This window comes from Loxodonta africana, chromosome 26, assembly GCF_030014295.1.
Source record: "Loxodonta africana isolate mLoxAfr1 chromosome 26, mLoxAfr1.hap2, whole genome shotgun sequence".
Lineage (NCBI taxonomy): Eukaryota > Metazoa > Chordata > Mammalia > Proboscidea > Elephantidae > Loxodonta > Loxodonta africana.
Window position 1 is genome coordinate 24956528 of NC_087367.1, and position 25482 is coordinate 24982009.

At 41.0% G+C, this 25482-nt stretch overlaps 1 protein-coding gene across 1 annotated transcript in view; it reads right to left on the reverse strand.

Moving 5' to 3' along the window:
* GALM (galactose mutarotase) overlaps window positions 1-8789 on the reverse strand; it is a 70244-nt gene extending 61455 nt beyond the window's left edge. The window contains exon 1 of the mRNA XM_003416085.4: window positions 8344-8789. Coding sequence (XP_003416133.2) covers window positions 8344-8533 — 190 coding nt within the window. The 5' untranslated portion in view covers window positions 8534-8789. The remainder of the gene's footprint in view (window positions 1-8343) is intronic.
* Window positions 8790-25482: the final 16693 nt, after the last annotated feature.

The following is a 25482-nucleotide window of genomic DNA, read 5'->3' on the forward strand; positions in this document are numbered from 1 at the left end:
AGTACATAAAAATACCCCTCAAAGAGAGGAAAATAACCTAGAAGTACATAGAGCAGTGTAGCCAGATGAGATAAAGAATGCCCCGTTAAACCTGAATTTCAGGTAAACAATAAATAATTTAGCATAATTATCTCTGATATTATTTTTTTAGTGTATTTTCATATTAGGAGCCCTGTTGATACAATGGTTACACACTTGGCTGCTAACCAAAAGGTCGGTGGTTTGAACCCATCAGTGGCTTCTCAGGAGAAAAGACCTGCTGATATGCTCCCGTAAAGATTACAGCCTAGAAAACCCTATGAGGCAGTTCTGCCCTGCCCTAGAGGGTCGCTACGGGTCGGTATTGACTTGAAGGCACACAACGTCCATATTAATATTACACATGAGACATACTTATGATTAAAATGTATTTGTTGTTTATCTGAAATTCAAATAAAACTGAGCATCCTGTATTTGTCTTTGCTAAATCTGGTAACCCTGGGAAGGAGTAAAACATGAAAACCATCTTTCACCCCTCTACTCCTGTCCTTTGCAACGGTAACTGATGGTCACAGCTTGGCATGTACACTTCCAGTATTTTCTTTGAATTAACTACATATGAGCACATATACAAATATACAAACATACATATATCTTATATAAAGAAGATCACACTGTATACATTGCGTGGCAACTTTTTTTTTTCCACTTATCAAACGTCTTAAGATTTCTCCACGTCACTACATATCCATTTACCATATTCCTTTTGATGGCTACAGGGTATATATTGATGAGCACCAACTGTTGTTGATTTTATGTTTTTTTGCTATAAAAGTGAACATAGCTAAGAATATCCTTGTACTTACAATTTTGTGCATGTGTCTATTATAGTCTGCTCCTTTTCTTTTGGTTTTATTTTCTAATATTTTATTTTTTGGCGAAAGTTTGCACAGCAAATTAGGTTCGCATTAAATCATTTCTACACATATTGTTGGAGCCCTGTAGTGTAGCGCTTAAGAGTTCAGCTCCTAACCAAAAGGTCGGCAGTCTAAATTCACCAGCCGCTCCTCAGAAACCCAGTGGGGCAGTCCTACTCTGTCCTATAGAGTCGCTATGAGTCAGAACCAACTCGACAGCACCTAACAACAACATACATATTGTTCAGTGACACTGGTTACATTTTCCACATTGTGTCGACATTCTCATTATTTCCGTTCTGCTTGTTCCACTTCACTCCTTTTCTTTAAATTCCTCTGTCAGCTATAATCTTTTAGTTTCATTTACAATGGAAAATTGTAAGGTTTAGAGGTAGGTTTTTTTTTATTATCATGAAGATTACTTTCTATTCTATTTTACAACTGGACATCCTCGGAATTCCATTCCCTTTTCCTGTGATGTTCCGTATCTACCACGTCTACTGCAGATCAGTAGAGAATGAACACTTCTACCGTGGCTAGAGGGGTGCTCAGGATACTGCTCCTGAACTGTTGGCCCAGTTACAGGTCACAGGCTCACCTTACTCACCTGGTTGGGCATAAATCAATCATTAAATCATTCTCTTCCAGGCCCTTCCTGGTTCACATCCTTACTAATCTGCAGGTTCCTCAGAGTCCTGCCCATGGACTCCTCCTAACAGCTAACACTGCCTGAGCGCTTCCTAAGTCCCAGCCACTTTCTATGGGCTTTACACTGAACTCATTTCATGGTCAGGAGATTTCTATGAGGTAAACATTATTATTCGCCCCATTTAGAGATAAGGAAACTGAAGGCAGAAAGGTTAGCTAAACTACTCCAAAACACATAGCTAGCAAGTGGCAGAACCCGGGTGCGAACCCAGGCAGTTGGCTCCTGCGTCCCTGTTCTTAAGCATCTTATTACCTGGAAAGTACAGGGCTTTCTAGTTGATAGACCTTACTGATCTCTTCCCACTCCCACCTCTCTCCCCATCCTCCTCTCTCTTCTGAAGCTGTAGCTATAAAACCCCTCACACTGAGTAATCAAAAAGGGCCCCAAAGGACCAAACAATCGTTTCTCAGTTTTGGCTCACCTGCTTTTCAGAGCTCAAAAATGTGAAGGAAAGCAGATTTTTTTTTGTCTAAAAACTATTTGGCTGTATTTGTTTTTGATTCCTTCCCTGACTCATTCAACAAATGTACACCGAGCCTTACGCTGCCAGCCGTGTGCAAGGCATTGGAGACACAACCACAAACCCAACGTCAGGACTCCTCCTCACAGGGCTGACAGAGATTCCCTCAGAAGTGACCACTGCCTGGCAATGGGGAGATAAGAAGCACTTGCCAGTTCCTTGACTTGGATGAATAGTTTAAAAGGGTTAAACCGTAAGGACAGCAGAAACCATTGCTCCCAACTATCTCTGAAAAACCCTTCACTATAAATGGTTTTATATTATCCTCATGTGTTGCTAAGCTTTTACATCAAAGTAGACACACATAGTGAAAGTCCCCAAATCCTAAATAGGCCATGACTAAAAAGGTTGTTTTGAAACGCAGAAACTACTGTTTTCTGTGAAAGGGGCAAAGTTCTTAGCTGAGCCATGAATGTTGGTTTAATCAAGCCAATGGCTCAACTGGGAAGATGGGAGAAAATCAGTTACCCCTGAGTCAATCCCAACTCATGGCAACCTGTGTGTCAGAGTACAGCAACTATGCTCCATAAGGTTTTCAATGGCTGATTTTTCAGTAGATCGCCAGGCCTTTCTTCCGAGGTACCTCTGGGTGGACTTGAACCTCCACCCTTTGGTTAGCAGCCCAGTATATTAACCATTTGCACCACCCAGGGACTCCAGGTGGGAGAAAGGATAGAGGAAAAGTTTGGTCCCTTTTCCTGGGTGTCTTAGTTATCTAGTGCTGCTATAACAGAGATACCACAAATGAATAGCTTTAACAAAGAGAAATTTATTCTCTTATAGTCTAGTAGATTACAAGTCCACATTCAGGGCCTCAGCTCCAGAGGAAGGCTTTCTCTGTTGGCTCTGGAGGAAGGTCCTCGTTATCCATCTTCCATTGGTCTACAAGCATTTCAGCACAGGAACCTCAGTTCCAAAGGATTCGCTCTGCTCCCGGCACTGCTTCCTTGGTGGCCTGAGGTCCCCAACTCTCCGCTTGCTTCCCTTTTCTTTTTATCACTTGAGATAAAAGATGGTGCCGGCCACACTCCAGGGAAACTCCCTTTATATTGGATCAGGAACGTGACATGGGTAAGGGTGTTACAACCCTCTTTAACATAAAATTACAATCACAAAATGGAGGACAACCACGCAATACTGGAAATCATGGCCCAGCCAAATTGACACACACATTTTTGGGGGAACTTAATTCAATCCATGACATTGGGCAAAGCACTGGCTGGAATAAATTAATAAACACTTAACCATAGGTTATGCCCCATTTTACCTCTCTAACATGCCAAAGGCTCCCACTATGACATTCAACTTGGGGAGCCCAAACTTTAGCCAGAGTGCTCCAAAGTCTACAATAAAATGATTCCCTGTTCTCAGTTACGAGCCCTGTTGGCACAGGGCTTACCAAAAAGGCTGGCAGTTCAAATCCACCAGCCACTCCTTGGAAACCCTATGGGGCAGTTCTGCTCTCTCCTGTAGGGTCACTATGAGTCGGAATCAACTCAACGGCAATGGGTTTGGTTTTGGTTTGGTTCTCAGTCAAGACCTCTACATCCTAAATATGACTTTAATTGCCTAAATATGACAAACTTTAATTGCCGAGTATTTGAACCATCTCATATACTCTGTTTTTTAATGGTTGTTTGTTGTCCCGTATGAATCTCTGTGCCATTTTTTTAGTGTTAACAGTGAAAAAGTTCTAGTAGTGTGAGGGAAGATATTTGGGGGCAAAGGAAGGAAAGGGGAAAAAGTGATTAATTGTTCACTCTGCCAGGCACTCTTAGCTGGTAGCACATTTAATCATCATAATCCATTTGTTCCGGGTGAGAAATATCTCTGGAGAGGTTAAAGACCTTGCCTAAGGTCACACAGCTTTAAAGGACAAAGCAGAGATTTAAAAGGAAACCTCAATGCCCCTGGCAAGGGCATTAGTGAAATTTCTCCCTAAAAAAGCAGCCCCTCAACTGGCCCCCTTCCCCCCACCCCCTCTTCTGAACCTAGGGTTTCTAAGTATGCTAAGTTTTCTACTTTTTCCATAATGGCTCTTGTGGAAATAATAGCCGGGTTTTTGGAGGTAACTGGGGGGAAGATGAAAGGGAAGGAGTGTCATTGATTGTAAGGGTAGGTTTATACCTGTGGCTTATAAACCAATCTTCTCATAACAGGCTTTGAAAGAGGTCATAATGACTGTGGGGGGGGGGTCAGATGAAAATCATTTTGAAATATAAAAAAATGGCAGAAAAACTCACATGAGACACTACACTTTTTCTAGGCTGCAACTAAAAGAGTGTTTGATTTACCTTTTCAGAATTCTACAGAGGAGAGATATCATTTTCCCAGGGAGAAACTGAAGCAGTCCGACCTCCCGTTACGTCAGTCATCCAGCCAGTTTATATAACCTTATCTGGGAAATTGTTCACGTCTAACCTGGCAATTACAAAAGGACCACGTCTCATGGAATTATCCATGCTTAGCTGGTTTTTGCGGCTCAAAACGTTTTGCGTACATGATAATGTCAAAACAACCCCTTATTCTGTCAAGTTGTATTACTTTAAATTATTTACCTCAGTTTACAGTACTTAAATTATTTAAGTTTATACTACTTAAATTATTTTTGAGGAGGTAATCTTTGTACGTGGTATAAAACTCAGACGTTTTATAATACACGGTGAACAACTCAGAAAAGGCGGGTGAGAATGGTTGCACAACTCAAAGAATGTAATCAATGTCAATGAATTGTAGATGTAGAAACGTGAGTTGGCGTGTGTAGTCTCAACAACAAGAAAAAGAAAAAATTACTAAAAAAAAATCCAGTGAAAACTATGTCTCCTTCCTACCCCTGCACCCCAACTACCCAGGGTCCTTCCCTAAAGACAAGCAAGCACTGTTGCTAGTTTCTTGTTAACATGGGTTTTAATGCACTAGAATTGATCGAAATGGCAGCACAGTGCTGTTTCAGACTCTGCTGACTGAGACAAGTATGCTTTCTGTTAAGACCTACATGAAGTCTTCTTTATCTCTGGCAATACCAAAAGAGTCCACAAAAACCTGAAAGATAGGGCCATAAAAAGGGAAGAAGGGTCCACTTGCAATAACCTCAGAGGTGGCTGAACATATTAAAAAGTATTACTTAATATTCTGGGGATTTTTTTTTTCAACTTCCTCTCTTTTGAAAAGTTTTGTTTCCTTTTTAAACAGATAATTAAGTTATATAAATTACAGCATAGGTACAAAAATGCCCACCTTTTTCCCAACCTAGAAGAATATTTTAAATGCTTTGATTTGACTTGGCATTTTGTGAAGGCCTGTGCTACATTCTGGTGAGAAAATGTTATTTAAAGTGCTCAAGAAATATTCATAACATGGAAAGTGTTATGTATTAAATTGTGTCCCCCCAAAATATGTGTTGGAATCCTAACCCCTATACCTGTGAATAGGATTTTCTAATGTGTTAATCAAGGAATCCTGGTGGCGAAGTGGTTAAGAGTTCAGCTGCTAACCAAACCAAAAAGTCAGGGTTCGAACCCACCAACAGCTCTTCAGGAGAAAGATGTGGCAATCTACTTCCTTGAAGATTATAGCCTTGGAAACCCTATGGGACAGTTCTACTCTGTCCTACAGGGTCACTATGTGTCAGAATCAACTCAGTGATAATGTTTCTTTTTTGTTTACTATGTTAATCAAGTCATACCCAAGTAGGATGGGTTCTAAATCTGATTACTTCTGAGTTATAAAAAGAGCAGATTAGACACAGACATGCACACATTGGGTCAGGGAGGAGATAGTAGCTTGTGAGGACTGCCTACAAACCAAGGAACCAAAGAATACCCAGAACTACCTACAAGGAAGAGACTGACATAGCCAAGACCCTGATTTGGACTTTCAACCTTTAGAACTGTGAGAAAATAAATTTCTGTTCTTTAAAGCCCCAGACTTGTATTTGTTATAGCAGACTAGGTAGGTAACTAAAACAGAGGACAATATAGGCCAGATTGTTGTAATCTAAGGGGATTATCCACTCTCCCTTAAAAGAACATTTGGAGACAAATTTTCTTGCACTGAGGCTCACAGGCTCCTAGAGAAGGTTTGTAGATGCCTTCATATAACTGGCACACCTATGTTTATCAAGAAGCTGGTACTTCCTAGGTGTCATATCATCATGGGGCACATTTCATATGAACTCCAAAAAGACGTCTTGTGTTTTTAGATACATGAGACTCTTTAAAAATGATAAGAAGACGCTAAAAATGGTAAGAAGTGAGTGGGAATATATGTGTATATGCAGGGGGCAGGTAGTATCTCCGAAAAGTGTTAAGCAGAGAAGGAAAGGAGGTGATACAAGCAGATGCCCGGTTTATCACCTCCAATCCGTTTACCGGCTCTGGCATTCTAGGCCATATACCCATTTCTCCTTTGGCTCCACTGGTGATTTTGCACCAGTCATGTAATCTCGTTTTGAATCTGTTTCAACCCAGAAAATGGTTGTGCTACTAGCAGAGAGAGATGACTCAGCAAAATAATTCCAAAGAACCCTCTTTTATATGTCACCTTGCATTCTGAATCTGAAGACAGCAAATGTCAACTCCCACCCCCAGAAGTGCAGGAGATCTGGAGAGGAAGGGGAAGAAAAACTGATTTTCCCACATCCCAGAACCTTCCTACCAGTGTGTCTCTTTTAACAACCTCACTTAAGTCACCACAGAAATTCTCCAAGGCAAGCTGTGGAAACTCCAAAGTAGATAAGGGCAACCAGAGAGGAAGGAATAAGATCCCCAGGAGTATTCTTATAATTAATTTTGTTAAGGAAACAGACAGCATATTTCAGACTCCTATGGGAAAAACAACACTCCCAGAGTTTTCTGTTGACCTTAAATCATCAATCAAGTTAATCATATCTGAAGAACTAAACTAGCAGAAAGACACACCTAAAAGAAAACCTCAAACCTCCTCTCTAGCAGATCTTGTCCCCACCCCACCACAGAGCAGAGGGTATCAATTCTTAAGCAGTTCCCTCTTGCCAAATTATTTCAGACCTCATTTTCTGTTTAGCTACACTATAGGGCCAAGAGATAGCACCATGTACATTTTCCTTTGCTGAAATAAAAGGGTCGCTATGAGTCTGAATAGATTCCACGGCAATGGGTTTCTTTTTGTCAATCAAACTGGGAACTGTAGTTATTTATCTATGCAGCCATTTGATTAGGGTCTATCTCCCTAGATAAACTGCAAGCAAGCTCCTTGAGGGTGGGACCTTGCCTATGTTGTTGAATGAATTAATTGAATTAACGGAGTTTTTTGAATGCATGAGTTAACAAATAATCTTAATTGCCCACGGATTCCAATAGAATAAAGGCCCATCCTTGTTATGAACCAAACCAAAAAACCAAACCCATTGCCGTGGAATGGATTCCAACTCACGGCGATCACATGTGTTACCGTGTGGAACTGTTCCATCCAGTTTTCTTGGTTGTAATCTTCACAGAAGCAGGTCACCAGGCCTTTCCTCTGTGGCACCATGGGGTGGGTTAAAAATGGTAACCTTTGAGGTTAACAGCCTATCACAAATCCGCTTCCGCCACCCATGGTTCCCCACATCCTAGCTTAAAAACAAAACAAAATCAAACCCAGGGCCATCGAGTGGATTCCGACTCATAGGCCTCATTTCTACACAATAAGTTGGTCTTCTCTGTTTCATTCAATGTACAATTATCGAACAGTCACGGGGTGCTGGGCACCATAGGCAGGTTATGACGGGTGCCCCACCGAGCAAGGCAGATAAGCTCTCTGCGTCCACTGAGCTTATGTTGCAGCATTACTGCAACGACCAGGCCTCAAAGAGAATCTGGCAAAGGAAAACGGAAGCAGAAAGCGCGCACGTCTTCGATTTTTCCCTCTTCAGAAAGGGCACAGAGCACTAGGAGCCACACCCCCTTGCCGCCTCCTCATCGCTGCCCTCTCAGTTCAAAGATCGCCCCCACGATGGCTGGTGTTTTACCCTGAGCAAAGCCTGAATGTATAACCGGAGGCAAAGTCCTGCAGCTGTTTACATTCATTTTGTCTCTTTTCCAAAACTGGATCCAAACACAACCCTGGTTCAAGCACTCGGATCCATCATAAGCTCGGGTATTTTTCCCTCCGTCTCCTCCGTCACGGGCAGCGCACAGGGGTTTGTGTAAGGGGTGGGTGTGGGGCCGGCCTGCAGCTCGGGGCCGATTTCAACCCACCTTCCAACTCGGCAAAGCCGAGCACCACATCTGAGGCTCTCCCCAGCCTGTCCTTGACCTCCAGAGCTGTGATGGTGCAGCCCCAGGAGATGATGTCCACTCTCAGCAGGTCTGACTGAAGCCGGAACTTCTCCACTGTTCCGGCCCCCGACGGCAGGACCCCAAACACCGCTCTGGTCACTGAAGCCATGGGGAAAACTCCAGGTCCTTCAAACGGCTGCCACCAAGCAAAGAGCCACAGAAGTTTACGGGAGAAGGGGCAAGTGACCTGGCTCAGACTCCTCCCTTTCCTCCCTTGGATTTAGGGAGTGACCATTATTGCAAAAACTACCCTACGGGGGCCTTTCCAGGTCATTATTTTTCCTGAGGACGACCTAAAGGCAAAATTTCCAAAGAGGTTTGCAGTTGTTTTCCAGCGGTAACTGGTTGCATTGCATGCTGGGATTAGTAGTTTTTGGAAGGTGGAATTGCATTATGGGGCCCGTAGTCTTAGGAAAAGGAGCCCTGCAGGCGCAGGGATTAAGGCGCTCAGCTGTTAACCATAAAGGTAGGCTTTTCGAACCCACAGGCTGGTGGGGCAGCTCTACTCTGTCCTACAGGGTCACTATGAGTCAGTATGGACTTGACGGCAATAGGTTTGGGGTTTTTTTGGTTTTAGGATTTCCAAATTCTAAGTGCAATATTCTACCTGCTTTTCTGGCTCATGTTTCTTTTCTTTTTTTATTGTTCTTTAGATGAAGGTTTATTTTTTAGTATACATATTGTTTTGTGACATTGGTTACCAACCCCATGACATGTCAACACCTCTCCCCTTCTCGAGCTTGCGTTCTCTATTACCAGCTTTCCTGTCTACTTATGCCTTCTAGTCCTTGCCCCTGGGCTGGTGTGCCCCTTTAGTTGCGTTTTGTTTTATGAGCCTGTCATTGGCTCCTCAACGCGTTTGTCAGTTTGTCGTACTGTGGGGGGCTTGTGTGTCCCTGTGATGCTGGAAGCTATGACACCAGTATTCAAATACCAGCAGGGTCACCCAGGTCAGCTGAACAGGTTTCAGCTGAGATTCCAGACTAAGACAGACTAGGAAGAAGGGCCTGGTGGTCTACTTCTGAGAAGAATTAGCCAGTGAAAGCCTTGTGGTTAGCAGCAGAACATTGTCTGATACAGTGTCAAAAGATGAGCCCCTCAGATTGGAAGGCACTCAAAATATGACTGGGGTAGAGCTGCCTCCTCAAAGTAGAGTTGACCTTAATGATGTGGATGGAGTCTAGCTCCTGGGACCTTCATTCGCTGATGTGGCATAACTCAAAATGAGAAGAAACAGTGGCAAACATCCATTAATAATTGGAACATGGAATGTACGAAGTATAAATCTAGGAAAACTGGAAATCATCAAAGATGAAATGGACCCCGCATAAGTAAAGCATTACTGAAAAAGAAGAACAAAGTGGAAGGCCTCACTCTACCTAATTTTAGAACCTATTATACCACCACAGTAGTCAAAACAGCCTGGTACTGGTACAACAACAGATACTTAGATCAATGGAACAGAATCGAGAATCCAGACATACATCTATCCACATATGAGCAGCCGATATTTGACAAAGGCCCAAAGTCAGTTAATTGGGGAAAACACAGTCTTTTTAACAAATGGTGCTGGCATAACTGGATATCCATCTGCAAAAAAAATGAAACAAGACCCATACCTCACACGATGCACAAAAATGAACTCAAAATGGATCAAAGACCTAAATATAAAATCTAAAATGATAACGATCATGGAAGAAAAAATAAGAACAACCCTAGCAGCCCTAATACATGGCATAAACAGTATACAAAACATTACTAACAATGTAGAGGAGAAACTAGACACCTGGGAGCTCCTGAAAATCAAACACCTGTGCTCATCCAAAGACTTCACCAAAAGAGTAAAAACACTACCTACAGACTGGGAAGAAGTTTTTAGCTATGACATTTCCCATCAGCGTCTGATCTCTAAAATCTACATGATACTGCAAAAACTCAATTGCAAAAAGACAAATAACCCAATTATAAAATGGGCAAAGGATATGAACAGGCACTTCACTAAAAAAGACATTCAGGTACCTAACAGATACATGAGGAAATGCTCACGATGATTAGCCATTAGAGAAATGCAAATCAGAACTACAATGAGATTCCATCTTACTCCAACAAGGCTGGCATTAATCCAAAAAACACAAAATAATAAATGTTGGAGAGGTTGTGGAGAGACTGGAGCACTTATACACTGCTAGTGGGAATGTAAAATGGTACAACCACTTTGGGAATCAATTTGGCTCTTCCTTAAAAAGCTAGAACTAGAACTACCGTATGATCCAGCAATCCCACTCCTTGGAACATACCCTAGAGAAATAAGAGCCTTTACATGAACAGATGTATGCACGCCTATGTTCACTGCAGCATTGTTTACAATAGCAAAAAGATGGAAGCAACCAAGGTGCCCATCAACAGATGAATGGGTAAATAAATCATGGTATAGTCACACAACACAATACTATGCATTGATAAGGAACAACGATGAATCTGTGAAATATTTCATAACATAGAGGAATCTGGAAGGCATTATGCTGAGTGAAATCAGTCAGTTGCAAAAGGACAAATATTGTATAAGACCACTATTGTAAGAACTCGAGAAATAGTTTAAAAAGAGAAGAAAATATTCTTTGAGGGTTGTGAGAGTGGGGAGGGAGAGGGGTTTTCACTAAAATAAGAACTATTTTAGGTGAAGGGAAAGACAACACACAATACAGGCAAGTTCACAACTGGACTAAACCAAAGGCAAAAAAGTTCCCTGAATAAACTGAACGCTTCGAAGGCCAGCATAACAGGGGTGGGAGTTTGTGGACATGGTTTCAGGGGACATCTAAGTCAATTGGCATAATAAAATCTATTAAGAAAACACTCTGCATCCATCTTTGGAGAGTGGCGTCTGGGGTGTTAAATGCTAGCAAGTGGCCATCTAAGATGCATCAATTGGTCCCAACTTACCTGGAACAAAGGAGAATGAGAACAACAAAGACACAAGGTAATTACGAGCCCAAGAGACAGAAAAGGCCACATAAACCAGAGACTACATCAGCCTGAGACCAGAAGAACTAGACGATGCCTGGCTACAACTGACTACTGTCCTGACAGGGAACACAACAGAGAACCCCTGAGGGAGCAGGAGAGCAGTGGGATGCAGACCCCAAATTCTCATAGAAGGACCAGACTTAATGCTCTGAGTGAGACTAGAAGGACCCCAGAGGTCGTGGTCCCCAGACCTTCTGTTAGCCCAAGACAGGAACATTCCCAAAGCCAAGTCTTCGGACAGGGATTGGACTATGGGAGAAAAAATGATACTGGGGAAGAGTGAGCTTCTTGGATCAAGTAGACACATGAGACTATGTGGGCAGCTCCTGTCTGGAGAGGAGATGAGAGGGCAGAGGGTGTCAGAAGCTGGCTGAATGGACACGAAAATAGAGAGTGGAGGGAAGGAGTGCGCGGTCTCATTAGAGGGAAAGCAACTAGAAAAAGAAGTATATAGCAAGGTGTATATAAGTTTTTATATGAGATACTGACTTGATTTGTAAACTTCCACTTAGAGCACAATAAAAATTTTTTTTTAAATGAAAGGAAACACATAAACATCAATATTATAGGCATTAGTGAGTTGAAATGGACTAGTATTGGCTGTTTTGAATCAGACAATCATATGGTCTACTATGTCGGCAATGACAAATTGAAGAAGAATGGCATTGCATTCATCGTCAAAAGGAACATTTCAATATTTATCCTGACGTACAATGCTGTCAGTGATAGGATAATATCCATAGGCCTACAAGGAAAACCAGTTAATACAACTATTTTTCAAATTTATACACCAACCACTAAAGCCAAAGCAGAAGAAACTGAAGATTTTTACCAACTTCTGCAGTCTAAAATTGATCAAACATACAATCAGGATGCATTGATAATTACTGGCGATTGGAATGTGAAAGTTGGAGACAAAGAAGAAGGATTGGTGGTTGGAAAATATGGCCTTGGTGCTAGAAAAGATGTCAGTGATTGCATGATAGAATTTTGCAAGACCAATGACTTCTTCATTCATTGCAAATACCTTTTTTCACCAATGTAAACAGCGACTATGCACATGGACCTTGCCAGATGGAGCACATGGGAATCAAATCAACTACATATGTGGAAAGAGACGATGGAAAAGCTCAATATCATCATTCAGAACAAGGCCTGGGGCTGACTGTGGAACAGACCATCAACTGCTTATATGCAAGTTTGAGTTGAAACTGAAGAACATTAGAACAAGTTTGTGAGAGCCAAAGTTTGACCTTGAGTATATACCACCTGAATTTAGAGACCATCTCAAGAATAGATTTGATGCATTGAACACTAATGACTGAACACAAGTTGTGGAATGACATAAGAACGTGAAGAAACCAAGAAGTCACTAAAAAGACAAGAAAGAAAGAAAGACCAAAATGGATATTAGAAGAGACTCTGAAACTTGCTCTTGAATGTGGAGTAGGTAAAGCGAAAGGAAGAAATGATGAAGTAAAAGAACTAAATAGAAGATTTCAAATGGAGGCTCAAGAAGACAAAGTATTATAATGACATATGCAAAGATCTGGAGGTAGAAAACCAAAAGGGTTTTAACACACAGGCTGAAAGAACTGAGGAAAAAATTCAAGCCTTGAGTTGCAATATTGAAGGGTTCTACCAGGAAAATATTAAACATTGCAGGAAGCATTAAAAGAAGATGGAAACTGTGTTGGCATCTCCTGTCTGGAGGGGGGATGGGAGAATAGAGAGAGTGGCAAAGTTTTTACGAAAGGAGAGACTGGAAGGGCTGACTCATTAGGGGGAGAGCAAGTGGGAGTAAGGGGTAAGATGTATATTAACTTATATGTGACAGACTGACTTGATTTGTAAACGTTCACTTGAAGCTCAATAAAAGTTAATAAAAAAAAAAAAAAGAAGAAGATGGAAGGAATATACAGTCACTGTACCAAAAAGAACTGGTTGATGTTCAGTCATTTCAGGGGGTAGCAAATGATCAGGAGCCTACGGTTCTGCAGGAAGAAGTTCAAGGTGCACTGAAGGCATTGGCAAAAAACAAGCCTCCAGGAACTGATAGAATACCAACTGAGAAGTTTCAACAAACGGATGCAGACCTGGAAGTGCTCACTCATCTATGCCAGGAATTTGGAAGACAGCTCCTGGCCAACCCACTGGAAGAGATTCGTATTTATGCCTATTCCCAGGAAAGGTGATCCTAACAAATGCAGAAATTATCGAACAATATCGTTAATATCACACTCAAGTAAATTTTGCTGAATGTCATTCAAAAGCGGCTGCAGCAGTTTATCAACAGCCAGAAATCAAGCCGGATTCAGAAGAGGATGTGAAACCAGGGATATCATTGCTGATGTCAGATGGATCCTGGCAGAAAGCAGAGAATACCAGAAAGATGTTTACCTGTGTTTTATTCACTATGCAAAGGCATTTGACTGTGTGGATCATAACAAATTATGGATAACATTGCAAAGAATGGGAATTCCAGACCACTTAATTGTGCTCATGAGGAACCTTTACAGAGATCAAGAGGCAGTTGTTCGGACAGAACAAGGGGATACTGATTGGTTTAAAGTCAGGAAAGGTGTGCGTCAGGGCTGTATCCTTTCACCATACCCATTTAATCTGTATGCTGAGCAAATAATCGGAGAAGCTGGACTATATGAAGAAGAACGGGGCATCAGGATTGGAGGAAGACTCATTAACAACCTGAGTTATGCAGATGACACGACCTTGCTTGCTGAAAGTGAAGAGGACTTGAAGCACTTCCTGATGAAGATCAAAGACTACAGCCGTCAGTATGGATTACACCTCAACATAAAGGAAACAGAAATGCTCAAAACTGGACCAATAAGCAACACCGTGATAAACAGAGAAAAGACCGAAGTTGTCAAGGATTTCGTTTTACTTGGAAACAGCAGTCAGGAAATCAAAAGATGCGTTCGGCAAATTGGCTGGAAGAGACCTCTTTATAGTGTTGAAAAAGCAAAGATGTCACCTTGAGGACTAAGATGCATCTGACCCAAGCCATGGTGTTTTCAGTTACCTCATATACATGCAAATGCTGGATGATGAATAAGGAAGATTGAAGAATTGACGCCATTGAATTGTGGTGGTGGTGAGAAATATTGAATATACCATGGACTGTCAAAACAACGAACAAATCTGTCTTCGAAAAAGTAAAGGATGGTGAGACTGCGTCTCACATACAATGGACGTTATCAGGAGGGATCAGTCCCTGGAGAAGGACATCATGCTTGGTAAGGTGGAGGGCCAGTAAAAAAGAGGAAGACCCTCAGCAAGATGGATTTACACAGTGGCTGCAACTATGGGCTTAAGCATAACAATGATTGTGAGGATGGCACAGGACCAGGCAGTGTTGTGTTCTGTTGTACGTAGGGTTGCTATGAGTTGGAACCAACTCCACAGCACCTAATAACAACAATCTTTGGCTAAAAGGTGACCCTCAGAAGTGACTTCGTTACTGAGATAAAAGGGTGTCTGGGGGCCATACACTCCATTCTCTGGTTTCTCCAGTCTCTGTCAGGCCAGTAAGTCTGGCTTTTTTTTGCGAGTTAGAATTTTGGTCTACATTGTTCTCCAGCTCTGTCCGGGACCCTTTATTGTGATCCCTGTCAGAGCAGTTAATGATGGTAGCCAGGCACCACCTATTTGTGCTGAACTCAGTCTGGTGGAGGCTGTGGTAGTTGTGGCACATGGTTCTTAACACACACTGAGCTGTCCATTAATGTTAGTGGCTATCAGACAAAGTGCTGAAAACACAGAGAACTGAATTAGGGACAAGTGAGATGAATCATGGGGAAAATTCTGGTTTTAATTTAACTCTGTGATACAGAGGAGAAAGAAGTACCACTGTAGTTTAGACAAGGGATAATCACTGCAGACCTCTTGTCCAGGCTTACTGAAGAAGGTCCCGTCTGTTTGTCCCACTGTTGAAGCCCTAGGCACGTTTCTGCTGGAGCCTCTGTGGATATATTAAATCAAACGAAACATGTTGCTCTCTAGTAGATTTCCGAATTACGGTGACTCCATGTGTTACAAAATGGAAATGCTTCATAGAGCTATGTGTGTGTGTGCTTTAGGTGAAAATTTACAAAGCAAATTAGTTTCTCAGTAAACAATTAATACGCAAATAATTTTGTGACATTGGTTGCCAATCCTGCAATGTGTCGGCACTCCCCCCTTCTCTATCCGGGTTACCCATTTCCATGTGCCCAGTTTTCCTGTCCCTTCCCACCTTTTTGTCTTTGTTTTTGGGCTGGTATGTCCCTCTAGTCTTGTATACATGATTAAACTATGAAGCACGTTCCTCATGTGTATTATTGTTTGTTTTGTAGACCTATGTAATCTTTCGCTGAAGGGTGAACTTCGGGAATGACGTCAGTACTGAGTTACAAGGGTTTCTGGGGACCGTACTCTCAGGGTTTTCCGGTCTCTGTCAGACCATTAAGCCTGTTTTTTTTTTTTTTTTTGGTGAATTTGAATTTTGTTCTGTATTTTTTTTCCCCCAGTTCTTCTGGACTCAGGATGGTGGATGCTGTGGCTCATGTGGTCTGTTAGTACTTTGGACTGATATTTTCCTTGTGTTTTTGGTTTTTTTCATTCTCCTTTGTGCTGGAAGAGGTAGGACCAGTAGATGTATCTTAGATGGCTACTCGCAGGATTTTAAGACCCAAGATGTTACTCAACACAGTCCCATGTGGAACATTTTCTTTATCAACTGTTATCCCAGTTGAGCTCGATGTTACCCAACACCATGGTCCCCAGCCCTCAGGCCAGCAACTAGGTCCCTCAGGGAGTTTGGATGTGTCTATGAAGCTTCTATGACTTTGCCTTAGTCAAGTTGTACTGACTTCTCCAATATTGTGTACTGTCTTTCCCTTCACCAAAGTTACCACTTACCTAAGAACTAATTAGTGTTTTTCCCTCCTCACCGCTCCCTTCCCTCATAATCATCCAGACTGTTTCTTTCTGTGTGTTAACCTTTCCTTGAGTTTTTGTAATAGTGGTCTCATACAGTATTTGTCTTTTTGTGATTGACTTATTTCACTCAGCATAATGCCATCCAGATTCATCCATGTTGTGAGATGTTTTGCAGATTCACCATTGTTCTTTATCATTGCATAGCCTTCCATTGTGTGTATGTATCATAGTTTGTTTATCCATTCATCTGTTGATGGACGCTTAGGTAGTTTCCATCTTTTTGCTATTGAGGACGATGCTGCAGTGAACATGGGCAGCATATGACTATTCATGTGATGGCTCTTATTTTTCTAGGATATATTCCTAGGAGTGGGATTGCTGGATCATATAGTATTTCTATTTCTAGCTTTTTAAGGAGGCAACATATCGTTTTCCATAGTGGTTGTACCATTTTGCATTCCCACCAGCAGTGCATAAGAGTTCCAGTCTCCCTGCAACCTCTCCAACATTTATTATTTTCTTTTTTTTTAATTCATGCCAATAGTGTTGGGGTGAGATGGTATCTCATTGTAGTTTTGGTTTGCATTTCTCTAATGGCTAGGTAGCTATGAGTCGGAATTGACTCAGCGGCACTGGGTTGGGTTTTTTTGGGTTTGAATGGCTAGTGATAGTGAGCATTTCTCCATGTGTCTGTTAGCTGCCTGAATGTCTTCTTTGGCAAAGTGTCTGTTCATATACTTTCCCCATTTATTAACTGCATTGTTTGTCTTTTTGTTGTAGAGGTGTTGGATTTTACTATAGATTTTAGAGATTAGACCTTTGTCAGATATGTCATAGCCAAATTTTTTTTCCCAGTCTGCAGCTTCTCTTTTTACTTTTTTGGTGAAGTCTTTTGATAAGCATAAGTGTTTAATTTTTAGAAGATCCCAATTATCTAGTTTCTCTTCTGGTGTTTGTATATTGTTAGTTATGGTCTGTAGCCTATTTATGCCATATATTAGGGCTCCTCGCATTGACCCTATTTTTTCTTCCATGATCTTTATACTTTTTAGTTTTCTATTTAGGGCTTTCATCCATTTTGAGTTAGTTTTTGTGTATGGTGTGAGTCATGGGTCTTGTTTCATTTTTTTTAGAGATGTACATACAGTTTTGCCAGCACCATTTGTTAAAAAGACTGTCTTTTCCCCATTTAATGGACTTTGGACCTTTGTCAAAGATTAGGTATCTATAGCTGGATGGATTTACATCTGGGTTCTCGATTCTATTCCATTGGTCAATGTGTCTGCCAGTATCAGTTCCAAGCTGTTTTCACTATCATAGCTGTATAGTAGGTTCTCAGGTCAGGTAGTATGAGGCTTCCTACTTTGTTCTTCTTCAATAATGCTTTACTTATCTAGGGCCACTTTCCATAAAAAGTTAATGATTAGTTTTTCCATCTCATTAAAGAATGCTGTTGGTAATTGGATAAGGATTGCATTATATTTGTAGATCGCTTTGGATAGAATTGATATTTTCACAATGTTGAGGCTTCCTATCCATGAGCATGGTATGTTTTTCAATTTATGTAGGTCTCTTGCAGTAGAGTTTTGTAGTTTTCTTTGTATAGGTCTTTTACATCCCTGGTTAGAGTTATTCCTAAGTTTTTTTTTTTTTTGAAACCTGAAAAGGAAGAACATGCATGGGATTTCTCAAGCTGAAAGAACTGAAGAGAAAATTCAAGCTTTGAGTTGCGATATTGAGGGATTCTATGGAGAAAATATTAAATGATACAGGAAGCATAGAAAGAAGATGGAAGGAATATACACAGTCATTATACCAAAACGAATTGGTTGACATTTAGACATTTCAGGAGGTAGTGTATGATCAAGGACCGAAGGCACCAAAGGAAGAGGCACAAGCTGCACCAAAGGCATTGGTGAAAACAAGGCTGCAGGAATTGACAGAACACCAATTGAGATGTTTCAACAAACGAGTGCAGTGCTGGAAGCGCTCACTCGTCTATGCCAAGAAATTTGGAAAACAGCTACCTGGCCAACCGACTGGAAGAAATCCATATTTGTGCCCATTTCAAAGAAAGGTGCTCCAATAGAATGTGGAAATTATTGAACAGTATCATTAATATCACATGTAAGTAAAATTTTGCTGAAGATCATTCAAAAACGGTTGTAGCAGTACATCAATAGGGAACCACCAGAAATTTAAACTGGGTTGAGAAGAGGATGTGGAATGTGTGATATCATTGCTGATGTCAGATAGACCTTGACTGAAAGCAGAGAATACCAGAAAGATGTTCACTTGTATTTTATTGACTACGCAAAGGTGTTCAACTGTGTGCATCATAACAAACTATAGATAAGAACGGGAATTCCACAGCAATTAATTGTGCTAAAGCTGAACCTTTACATAGACCAAGAGGCAGTCATTTGAACAGAACAAGGGGATACTGCAGAGTTTAAAATCAGGAAAGGTGTGCATTAGGTTTGTATCCTTTCACCATACTTATTCAATCTGTACGCTGAGCAGATAATCCAAGAAACTAGACTATAAGAAGAAGAATGCAGCGTAAGGATTGGAGAAGGACTCATTAACAGCCTGCAATATGCAGATGACACAACCTTTCTTGCTGAAAATGAAGAGAACTTGAAGCACTTACTCATGAAGATCAAAGACTATAGACTTCACTGTGGATTGCACCTCAATATAAAGAAAACAAAAATCTTCACAACTGGACCAATAAGTAACATCATGATAAAAAGAGAAAAGATTGAAGCTGTCAAGGATTTCATTTTACTTAGATCTGTGATCTATGCCTGTGGAAGCAGCGATCAGGTAATCAAATAACACATTGCATTAGGCAAATCTGCTGCAAACTCATAAACCCAAAAGACCTCTTTAAATTGTTAAAAAGCAAAGATGTCACTTTAAGAACTAAGGTGCTCTTGACCCAGGCCGTGGGATTTTCAGTCGCCTTATATGCATGCAAAAACTGGATGATGAGCAAAGAATTGATGCCTCTGAATTATGGCATTGGCAAAGAATATTGAATATACCATGGACTGCCAGAATAACAAACAGATCTGTTTTGGAGGAAGTACAGCCAGAATGCTCCTTAGAAGCAGGGATGGCAAGACTTCATCTCATACTTTGGACGTGTTATCAGGAGGGAATAATCCCTGGAAAAGGACTTCATGCTTGGTAGAATAGACAGTCAACAAAAAGGAGGAAGACCTTCAACAAGATGGACTGACACAGTGGCTGCAACAGTGGGCTCACACATAACAACCATTGTGAGAATTGCACAGGACAGGCACCGTTTCATTCTGTTGTACATAGGGTTGCCGTGAGTTGGAACTGGGTTGACATCTAATTTCTTGACATCTGATTTCCTTTTCATAGTTCTCTTTATTGGTTAATAGCAATCCAACTGATTTTTGTATATTTATCTTGTATCCTGCTAGCCTGCTGAATCTTTTTATTAGTTCCAGTAGTTTTCTTGTGGAGTCTTTAGAGTTCTCTATGTATAGTATCATATCATCCGCAAATGGGGATAGTTTTCCTTCTTCCTTACCAGTATGGATGCCCTTTATATCTTTTTCTTGACTTATTGCAGTAGCTAGGATTACAACACAGTGTTAAATAGGAGTGATCCATAAAGGCTATCCTTGTTTTACCTGTTCTTAGGGGGAATGCTTTCTGCCTCTCTCATTTGAGGATGATGTTGGCTGTTGGTTTTGTATAAACGCCCTTTATTATGTTCGCAAATTTCACTTCTATCCCTGTCTTACTGAGAGTTTTTAATCAGGCATTTGTGTTGGACTTTATCAAATGCCTTTTCTTCGTCAATTGAGATGATCATGTGATTCTTTTGCTTTATTTATGTGGTGGGTTATATTGATTGATTTTCTAATGTTGAACCATTCTTACCTACCTGGTATGAATCTCACCTGGTTGAGGTGTATTATTATTTTTTTTTTTAAGATGCTGAATTCTATTGGCTAGGACTTTGTTGAGAACTTTCGCATCTATATTCATGAGAGATACTGGTCTGTGATTTTCTTTTTTTGTGGTGTCTTTGCCTTGTTTTGGTAAAAGGGTTATGCTGGCTTCATAGAATGAATTCTGAATTATCCCTTCCTTTTCTATGTTCTAAAATAGTTTGAGTAGTACTGGTGTGAGCTTTTCTGTGAATGTTTGGTAGAATCTTCCAGTGAAGCCATCTGGGTCAGGACTCTTTTTTTTTTTTTTTTTTTAATTACCTTTTCCATCTCTTCTCTTGTTACGGGTCTATTCAGATTTTCTACCTCAGTTTTTGTTAGTTTGGATACTGTACTGTGATTGATTACATTTGTGTGGCCTTTCTAGCCATGGTCTTGTGGCTCCCACCCAGGTGATTGGGCAGGACTGTGTGATAGGGTGGTTGTGGCTCACCAAGGGCTTTGGTCAGTTTTGCCTTAAAAGAGAGCCAATTCCAGAGCAGAGAGGTGAATCCTAGCTCCACCAAGGAAGAACAGCCAGGAGCAGAGAGCGCATACTTTAGACCTGGGATCCCTGTGCTTAGAAGCTCCTGGAAGCAGAAGACCAAGAGAGAGAGCAAGCTGTAACCCTGGAGATAGTGAGAAACAGTGGCAGGAGAGACTGGCAGCAAAGACCTGGCAGCAGGTGACAGCGCTGGGCTTCCCAGCCCACAGAGAGAGAAAGCTGCGTGCCTTTGAGAGAGGCCTACGACCAGGGAGAGGTGTGCCTGTGAGCATGGCCGGGAAGAGGCTTTCCTGATGAAGGAACTGTATCCCGAGTGTTCCTGAGCCTGAATTGTAACTATTACTTCCCTTATAATAAACCCCATAATCCTGAGTATGGTCTTTGAGTTCTGTGTGGCCATAGCAATGATTTATTGAAACCAACAGAGAAATAGAGAGTGCTGTGTGAGGGACGGTTGATGTCAAAATTAGTAATGGTGGTAGAGAGAGGAGGCTTGTCTGGCATCCACCTCATGGGAGTCAGCCTTGTGCTATTGATCTTGGTTCTCCTTCCCCCTGGTGGGGTTGGAGGAAGTCAGACACTGCCCCCATGCTGTTTTTACGGGTAGGTAGAGTGTTTCTAGAAAATTTTCCATTCCTCTAGGTTTTTAAATTTGTTGGAGTACAGTTTTTCAAAGTACTCTATTAGAATCCTTTTTATTTCAGTTGGTTCTGTTGTAATGTCCCCCATTTCATTTTTTATTTGTGTTATTTGCTTCCTCTTCTGTTTTCTTTTGTCAGTTTGGCTGAGGCTTTGTCAATTTTATTGATCGTTTCAAAGAACCAGCTTTTGGTTTTGTTGATTCTTTATATTGTTTTTCTGTTCTCTCATTTAGTTCTGTTCTGATCTTTATTGTTTCCTTTCTTCTGGTAGCTGTGGGTTTCTTTTGCTGTTCTCTATTTGCTCGAGTTGTAGAGCTAATGTTTTGATTTTGTCCCTTCTTTTTTGATGTGTGCATCTATTGCTATAAATTGACCTATGAGCACTGCCTTTGCTGTGTCCCAGAGGTTTTGGTATGATGTGTTTTCATTCTCATTTGATTCCAGGAATTTTTTTTACTCCAACTTTGATTTATTCTGTTACCCAGTGGCTTTTAAACAAGGCGTTGCTCCTTTTCCATGTTTTTTAAAAAAATTTTTCCCCTGCTCTTCCTGTTATTAATTTCTACTTTTATGGTGTTGTAATCAGAGAAGATATTTTGTATTATCTCAGTTTCTTGGATTTTGTTGAGGGTTGCTTCGTGGTCTAAGATGTGGTGTATTCTGGAGAATGTTCTGTGTGTGTTAGAAAAGAATGTGTACTTTGCTGCTGTTGGATGGAGTGTTCTGTATACATCTATGAGGTCAAGTTGGTTGATTCTGGCTTTTTGATCTTCTGTATCTTTGTTGAGTTTCTTTTTAGATGTTCGGTCCTTTACCAAGAGTGGCGTGTTGAAACCTCCTACTATTATTGTGAAACTATTTCTCTTTTCAGTGCTGTTGGATTTTGTTTTACATATTTTGGAGACCTGTTGTCAGGTGTATAGATATTTATTATGGTTATGTCTTCATGGTAGATTGTCCCTTTAATTATTATATAATGTTCTTCCTTATCTTTTATGGTGGATTTTGCCTTAAAATCTATTTTATCTGAGATTAGTATTGGCCACTCCAGCTCTTTTTTGGTGTGAGACCAGGCAACATTTGGTTCTGTTATACATAAGGTCATTATGAGTTGGAAGTGACTCTACAGCACCTATCAACAAAAACAGCAATCTTTACAGTAGCAAATCACCAGGCCTTTCTTCCAAGGCATCACTAGATGGGCTCAAGCCACCAACCTTTAGGTTAGTAGTTGAGAGCAAATGGTTTGTGCCATGCAGAGACCTTGTAGATAGATAGATCGTTGTTGTTGTTGAGTGCTGTTGTGTAGGTTCTGACTCATAGCAACCCCTGTGACTGTAGAGTTGCTCCATAGGGTTTTCTTGGCTGTAATCTTTATGGAAGCATATTGCCAGGTCTTTCTTCCATGGAGCCACTGGGTGAGTTAGAACTACCAACCATTCAGTTAGCAGCTGAGGGCTTAACTGTTGTGCCACCAGGACTCCGCCATAGGTAGATTATGCCCTAGTTATATGGAAGTGATTAGAGGCAGACTTTGACTTTCTTTTCTTCAGGTGACTGTGAAGGGACCTTGGGTAGCTACCCTCTCTTGTTCTTGAAGTCCAAAGTTCATTTAAGAAGAGACTAAGGGAACAAATATGTATTGAGGTCTTTGTAAATGCCAGGTACTCTACCTTTATTATCTCCTTTTCCACAATTAGGAAGAAGGCTTTAAGTGTGTACTGCCAGAAGAGGAAAGGCACTAAGGTCATTAAATTGTTGTCATGCTTTAGTGTGCCTCACAATTATCTGAGGAAATTAAAAAAAAATGCGTATTCACAGGACTACCTGGAATTTCTGATTCATTGAGTCCAGGGTGAGACTCAGGAATCTGCATTTTTCACAGGTTCCCAGGTCATTCTAATGTAGGTTAGCTGGGAGCAAACTTTTTTCTCCAAAGTTAAGTTCTGAGTACAAAGGACTAAGACAAAGCTACTAAGATCTTTAATAGGATTGCCAGATAAAATACAGGAGCCTGTGTATTTCTTTACTAAATCTGGTAACTGTAGAGGAGCTCTGGGTCCAGAAAGGAGAAGGGTGCAGGGAACCTAAAGACATGTTGTACTCAACCCATTTGCATCATCGGCCCATTTTCGCTTGGCACTGTTTTTGGCTTGGTTCCTAGGTACTTCAGAGGGTGTCCAACTAGGCTGTGGTTAGTGCTGAAATGTATCTGTGATTAGGAAATTAGGAGAATTAGGATCGTGTTGCTGGAATCAGATACTAATAAAACATAGTAACTGCCTCTCAGGCTTTTCTGTCTGTAGTTTGAAGGAATATTTAGCATTCTTGCCACAAAGCCTCCGTTCTCCATCACAGTGCAGGGGAATTTTTCTGATAGCCAAGGAAAAAGAGAGCTTGCAACAGGCTTCAGTGAAGCATGACATATAATAACACAAAGACCAAAACAAGTCAAATTATAGACTGCACCACACTCATATGATAACGAATAAGCACTCTTGTGTGCTGCTTCATCAGAAATTCTCATAAACTCTGCAGAGCTCATCAGCCCACTTAACATTTGTAGCTGATTCATACACAAGCCCTTTTGGCAATGCTGTGCCAGCAAAGATGTCTTAGAATCTCTTCTGTAAGCAGGAAGACTGCGTTTTCTTCTCAGCCTCCAGTTCTCAATGTTCTGCCAAACTCATTCTATCACAGAGAGCAATGAATGCATTTATTTGAGTGGCCAGTGCCAAGTATTGCTAGGGAAAGTCCTGTTGCTCAGCTTGGTAGGAAGTGAAACATACCAGGAAGTCTCTCTGAGATGTAAGGAGCACAGTTTTTTTATTTCATTTTCCTTTCACTTTGAAGGGTTTAACCTGTTGTCCCAAATAGGACTACCTTGTGCTTCAATCAGCTGTCAGGTACACACCTTGATTTTTCTTACAAGAATATCCCATTTTCCTAGTCTCACAGTGATATTTTAAAGGAATATTTGTGCACTTAAGAAACAAAAAAAAGAAGAAGCCTATATCTAGGGGGAAATAAAATGCTCCACCTGAAAGGTTGGATTGGGTCATAAACAAGGTAGTAGCCTTGAAAATGAAGGATTGTCAAATTCTAGGAGGGCTTTATTTATTTATTTAGGATAGTGGCTGAGGGTGAGGTTATGAGGTAGACAGAGTAGGGACTATGACATTTATGTAAAATAGGAATTACTTAAAGTGGGTATTTTTTTCTTTCAATTAGATGGGGACAGGTGTCAGGCTCGACAGGTAAAGAATAAGCTCTGTCCCTCTCCTTAGCTGGAGGTTAGTCCCCAAAGCTGAGTGCTTGCGGAGCCAGGCATGACAAAGTCTGAGCCCTAGGAGTGTGCACACTCCTCCTCATTCTGAACAGAACCTGGTGTGTTGTTCCTGGGACCTGTTAGGTTCTGGGCTCATGAAGGTGGCTATGAAGCCTACGGTATTAATAGACTGCTATGCAGAGGAAACTCTCTTGAGATATAATAATAAAATCAACTCACAGTACCTCACAGTTTATCTATACAGAGACCTGGGAGGGACTCTCCAGTCAGGTTGCTACATTACCACCCTCTTGTTCTCTTTTCCATTCTCTGTGCTCGAATAGTGATTCTTGTCAGTTCTCTTCATTTGGCACTCAGTATTGAAATTGGCCTGACAGCACCTAACAACAACAACAAATATACTATCTTAGATCATTCCTTATCTTTCCATGAGTACATTTTTGTTGTTGTTGTTTATTCAACTATTGGCTCCCTGAGTGAAATTTTGGCTTACGTGTTGTTTGTAACCTAAACATCACTATACTTACTTGGTAGTTTCAAATGAAAACAACCTGTATCTGGGAGTCAGGAATGCCTGGGAGAATTCCATCAAGTTCATGAGAGGTGGAATTCTTCACCGTTTAATTCACCTCTATTTCATCAACAATTTGGGGGCAGCTTCTGGGGAAGAAATTATGGGGG